Raw genomic sequence first — 6,197 nt, forward strand, 5'->3', positions numbered from 1 at the left:
AAAGTTTGGTACTCACATTTTTATCATCAATCAAGCCCATGGAAGTCCTCATCCTCTGTGCCTGAATTGAACAGCTGCGCTAAATCTCCATCAAACATGCCAGGTTCACTGTCTTCACTGTCAGAGTCACTTTCCGTGCCGTGCGGCTCCTCGGAAACGATGCCGGCTTTTGCGAAAGCTCGAACAACAGTGCCAGCAGACATGTTAGCCCAAGCATCTACAATCCATTGGCAAATTGTGGCGTAACTCGCCCGGCGCTGCCTTCCACTCTTAGTGAAACTGCGTGGAAAAAACCACCTGGTCTCCTTACATACACCTCCCTCAGTCACTCTTTCATCATTTCCTCATCCATCCAGCCCTTTTCATTTGCCTTAATGATGATTTCTGCTGGAAACTTCTCTTTAGGCAAAGTCTTTCGCTTAAAAATCACCATAGGCGGCAGTTTCTGTCCATTAGCATGGCAGCCAAGCACAACAGTAAAAGAAGACTTTTCATACCCCGTTGTGCGTATCGCTACCGTGCTGGTCCCCTTCTTCTCCACAGTGTGACTCACCGGGATGTCAAAAGTGAGCGGGACCTCGTCCATGTTTGTGATGTGGCTGGGCTGGATGTTTTTGTCGCCGATGTGTTTGCTGCAGTAGGAGCGGAAGATGGCCAGCTTTTCCTTATAATCTGCTGGAAGTTGCTGCGCTACCGTAGTCCTGGTCCGGATGGAAAAATGGCACCGTTTCATAAAACGAAAGCACCAAGACGGACCTCCTTGGAAATGTTCAATGTTCATCTCTTCAGCTAGTGAAACTGCTTTTAGCCGAATGGTGACCGTCGAAACGCTTCTCCCGCTCGCTCTTTGCTCGATGATCCACCGCTCGAGTCTTTCCTCCAACTCGGGCCACCTCGCCTTATGTCCACGGAAACTCAGCTGCGTTTTCTTGACCTGCCGGAGCTTGTTTTCCAGCTTCCTCCATTTGCGAACCATCGATTCGTTAATCTTAAATTCTCTCGCCGCTGCTCGATTTCCATGTTCCTCCGCGTACCTGATGGCCTTCAGTTTAAACTGTGCTTCGTAAGCGTGTCTCTTTGCCATTTTCAGGGTTGTTAAAACAACGATGTCCTGCATAATGCACATACCTGTTCTTTTATACAGGTATGTGCGATTGTCCCGGTATATACGATCAACGCCCACACTTCACCCTTTAACGTTCTCATGGTGTTCTCTACTACGTCCTCCTTACAACACATAGGGCGCACCGCGCTATAGGGCGCGCCACACTTTTTGAAGAAAATCTAAGACTTTTAAGTGCGCCTTATGGTCGTGAAAATACGGTACAAAACCTGGCAACAGTGCTGACATCTTCGATTGCTAACTCGGGGTATGTCAGCGTGCTCCGACTTTCTGAGTTGAGGCAGGATTCCACAAAAGACATTTCTGACTAGGAAGTCGGAATTTTTGACTTTTTGAGGAACACACCATAAGTGACATCATGGTGGCAGCGTCCATCCTTTTTATACAGTCTATGTTTTCATTCAATGTTGATGAGAGTGGTAGGTTACACTGATTGTTTGGGGCTAATATGCATAGATTTTCCAACCAGTCCAACAGTCAAATTTAAGAAGATGATTTAAGGCAGAAATTCACTCAAGAGTGCTCGATTTTTTATTTTTTACATTGTATCTCTAGTTTCCAGTCTTTACTTAAACTAGTCATATCTTCTCAGTAACTCCCCAAAGTCTCAGCTGGATATCTGACAAATCCTTCAAGCTACATACAAATATTACAGTCTTTGTCAGCAAAATATTTCAGTTGAAAAGGATTGAGTCACAAAAGCTTGAAAAAACAATATTTTATTTTTCACACTGGAATGAATATAGAAAAGAAAATCTTCAACAAGTATATACAAACGAGGCCCAGTTTCATCAGTCTGTCAGCTGAACTGCTGAGAAGACAGACACACAAACACTGGGCTTAAGCTAATTCTACACATCATTGACTCCCCTTAAAAGTTCATCCATATAAAAATACCATATTTCAAAACATTGGTCTTGTGCTCATTTCCAGGTAGGACCCCTGTGAGAGTGAGTGGCCATGTTGTTGCCTGTACAAGTGCCTGAATGGGATTGAGAGGGAGGGGTGAGGGTCCTGACATAGCCGGAGAGGGTAGGATTTAAAGGTGGGGTAGAGGGCTGGGTTAGGGGCAGAAGGGGGAAGTGATGGATCCAGCTGTGGGAGAAGAGATGGGTGGTGCCGTACCATCTCTGGACGATAAGGTGGTGCAGGATTGAAGGGAGGCACTGCACCAATTTCAACAGCAGGATATGAGGGCGTAGAAGATGATGTACAAGGATTGTGTGCTACTGGCGGCAGTGTGGCAGCAGGGGTGACGGACTGCTGGAAAGAAGAAGCAACAGCCAAGCAAGAGGAGGGTTGAAAAGGAGGATGAGGAAGGGTGGATGGTGGGTAAGGGAAAGAAGAGGGAGGAAATGCAGTAGCTGGAGCAAGTGAAGGAGCTTGAGCTTGGTGGGTCAGATTTGGGAGGTGGAGGGCAGGGTGGGCCGGGCTGGGAGATACATGGGAAAAAGGCAGATTTTGCATCTGTGGGGGAATAGATGGAGGAGCAAAAGATGTGGAAGAAGCATGCATGGGTAAGGAGCAAGACAGAACTGGAGCTGGTGGTTGGTTTTGACAGGGGAAAGGCTGAGCAGTGCTCAGAGTGGGGCTGGGATTTGTTGGCACAATATTTTGATACATAAACGCTGCAGAGCTTTGATCACTGGGTGAATCAGTGGCGAGAGGTCCGGCCTGTAGCTGCTGGCCAGGCTGGGTGAGCAGAGAATGAACAGCTACTTGGTCCTGGAGATCTGACGGACATGTGGTGGACGACGGGGCATGAAAAGAGGCATCAGTAGAAGTGTGGGGGCTGATGGTGTCTGGGACTGCATGGTAGTTGTTTGAGGAAGAGGAAGGGGAGGATGATGACGAAAGGAGTGGTTGTGGGGAGGTGGAGCTGGAAGGGGGCGGAGTGGGGAAGGTGAAGGAGGTCTGCTGCAGCGAGGGAGTGTTGGAGGTGGAAGAGAGTGCGGGGGAAGATGACAGAAGGGAGGGATAGTTGATAGGAGGGATGGAGGGCTGAGGATCAGATCTGTCCGAGGGGTCAGAGGCAGGATGGGAGGGGAAGGAGGAGGATGACTGAGGGAGCGGAGCAGAGGGGAAAGAGGAGGAGCTGGCTTGAGCAGCAGGGAAGCTGGAGGTGTAGGCTGCCTCAGCCATTGTGTCTGATCTGTGGAGGAGAAAGGAAATGAGAGCTTGAATCAATTTAGTGTCGTAATTTCTGAAAATAATAATAATCAGCCATTAGAGATGTGTGTAAACCACACATCTCCTAGCAGTAAGACTGAACCAGAAAATTTGACATTGCTAGGTTAGGTTATGTAAAGAAGAATATAAACTAAAAATATAAAACATTATTCTTTGTATAGTCTATCAATGTGAATCATGCTAATATCAATTACATTCCTCTGCCTCCTACCTTTCAATCATACTATTTGCCCTCTCGCTTCCTGGCAGCTCTTGTATGCCACTGGCCAATGTGATGCTGATGTCAGACATCTGGGATGCCATAAACTCCTGGCCGAGGTCCAGTGACTGCTCCGGGACCAAAGTGTCCTGATAGGAGGTGTCCCCTGGTCTGAACCCACAGGAGGTTTCGGGCAGTGCAGGCAGAGAGGCCAGAGCGAGGGCCTGCAGGTCTGCACCGGTTACTGGGGCCTGCTGCAGGAGCTCAGTGGAGTCGCATGGATCACAGTTCACTGATGGCAGACAAGTGGAAATGTTTCAAAATGAGAAATACATTACATTCATTTTTAAATTAAGTTACTTAACGTGCCATAAATCTGGTTTTCCCCCTTACCTATATCTAAAGTTTCTGTCAAGACGGCAATTTTGCGTTTCTGTCTCGCATCTCTTTGTCTATAAAGAAAAAAGGCATTTAGATCCTGCACAACAACAGATGAATGTAGACTGTGAGATTTTGCTGCTTGTGTTGGGAATTACTTTTTGCTGTTCATGCCGTCTTCACGGAAGCCTTTAGCAAAAGGGTTGGAGTTGATCTTAAGCTCAGTGATCTGAAAATAAACACAAAACACATTTAATATTACATTACATCTGTTGTTTGAAATCATGTTCTTAATGTTGCAAAGAATCTCTTATATATCAAATGAATGAGTGTCTCTGTGAGTCTGTTGCTTGGTAACACAAAACTCGCAGTCAGAGCAGAAAATAACGGTACCTTGCTGTTCTGGTAGGCGGTGACGGTGATAAACTGGGTCTCGGGGAAAACAAAGGAGTGCTGCCCTCCACCCCACCTCAGTACATCCCGGGCTTCTATCACATGAATTCTGGGCTGGTATCGATGCAGAGAGTGTAGGATGATCTTTGAATAGAAGAAAAAGGCTTAACTCAACATGCACCACTGAAGGTTATGTGCTGTATCTCCGCTAGGCCTGTTCATGTGCAGTACGTACATGTCCCTGTGTGTCCAGGGTGTTGTTTGTGAGCTTGGCGTAGTGAAATGACATGGTGCGGCTCTGCCAGTGGGCACCTGTGGCAGGAGAATCTGGGTGGATGAACACCCGGTCTGGTAGCCTCGCCTCTGCAGCTCCAACAGCTTGCCACCTGCCACCTTGGAAACGATAACGGGAGTTGTCAACGGGAACAATATCCAGGAGGAGGATATAACGGAGTGATGGATTCAGGCCCGACAGCTTCAACTTCAAACCAGGAAACATCCGTCTAAAAAAACAAAATGAAATAGGTTCAGGACACCAAAGGTCACAGAAAACAGTAAATGAGAAGGAATTAGGGAAGAACTAAAACTGATGAAGGCAAGATGGGATGAAAACATTAAAAACAGAGGAGTATAAAGTTAGAAGAGATGGTAGACTGCTACGACCCATTTAGGAGGCCACGACTTAATGAAAAGTAAATTTATTTCCCCAAGATGGGTCGTGATATGACTTTGGGGTTTGTCTGGGATAAATTGCTACACCCCACAAATAAGGGCTAGGGGATAAGGGGAGTAATACAGATGTAATCTCTCACCTGCCCTTCTTTGTGATGATCATCTCTGTCCCCACCGAGCTGAATTGCTTCCATAAAGACGAGTTCTCCAGCTCCATCTTCACCTCATCTTTCGGGGTTGTGGTTGCAGCCTCATTGGAGACGGGAGCAGGAGGAGGAGCCAGCAGCCTTGGAGGCAGAGCTTTGGCGGCTGCTTCGCATGCCGGAGGGAACAGCGGTATATGCACAGGTGCCTCCCGCTCTGTGGGAAAGAACAAATCCAAGGAAAAAAACTTTATTTAACTGGTGAAAGTGAAGCAAATATGGAGCCATATTTTAAATGTATACTTAAATTAAATATATTTAATTACTTGTACAAACTACTGAATCACTAAGTTTCATTCAGTCTTTTCCATCTGATCTAAAAACCACTTTCATGTATTTTCAGGTGTACAAAAAAAGGTTTAAAGAGTAAATTGTGTCTTCAGCACTTAACTGGAACTTTCAGTGCAAACGTTTTTTAATGTAGTATTTCTGGTTTGGCTGCTGCATTAAAGGCCCCATCATGCCTTTGTCTTTGCTGTAGGGCATTAATATATTTGTTTTGTCATTTTCTAAGGACCTAAAAAGTGAGAAATTAAAAAGGTTCTGATTTATGAAAACATTTATTCCTTAATGTACAATCAACAGTATAAAATAAGACATCTGTTTATGTTTATTGCTTAAACATGAATGCATTCAGTCCCTCTCACCTCTGTAAAAGCAGTCTCCAATCCTTTGTGGTCCCAGAGTCAAACCAGGGAACATCTCCATGCTCAGCATAGTCCTTCTTGTCTGTCTTTGTCTCTTTATTCGTCCTCTTCACCGGATCCAAATTAACATTTCTTCAGCTCCTTTTGCTCTCTCCTGTTCCTCGTACAGATTTTTCTCTGCTTTCTATAACAAAAAAGTAGCTGCAACTAGAGAGTTTTTCACTCAACTTCTGACTCGCGCTCTTAACCATCGGCTGTCCTTTTTCCGTCAGAGCCCACAGGGCTGACGAGCTCTCTTAAATAGGTGAGTGGGACTTCACACCTATGGCCAAATGGGCCCATTTTCACATAGAGTTTTATTTGCCTCCCTGTCTCTCCTCCCTTTACCCTCA

General features: G+C 45.9%; 1 protein-coding gene across 1 annotated transcript; it reads right to left on the reverse strand.

Moving 5' to 3' along the window:
- Window positions 1–2,026: 2,026 nt before the first annotated feature.
- Window positions 2,027–5,875, reverse strand: tbx6 (T-box transcription factor 6). The gene is made up of 8 exons (XM_085467229.1): window positions 5,806–5,875; window positions 5,096–5,315; window positions 4,519–4,786; window positions 4,284–4,427; window positions 4,049–4,119; window positions 3,906–3,964; window positions 3,525–3,804; window positions 2,027–3,275 (listed from the first exon to the last, which is right to left on the reverse strand). Exons 1-8 carry the CDS (start codon window positions 5,873–5,875, stop codon window positions 2,027–2,029), a joined length of 2,361 nt encoding a protein of 786 aa, XP_085323355.1.
- Between the last annotated feature and the right edge of the window lie 322 nt (window positions 5,876–6,197).

This window comes from Copadichromis virginalis, linkage group LG8 (assembly GCF_057382275.1).
Source record: "Copadichromis virginalis isolate Kocher_CV1m ecotype Utaka linkage group LG8, C_Virginalis_male_GT1.1, whole genome shotgun sequence".
NCBI lineage: Eukaryota > Metazoa > Chordata > Actinopteri > Cichliformes > Cichlidae > Copadichromis > Copadichromis virginalis.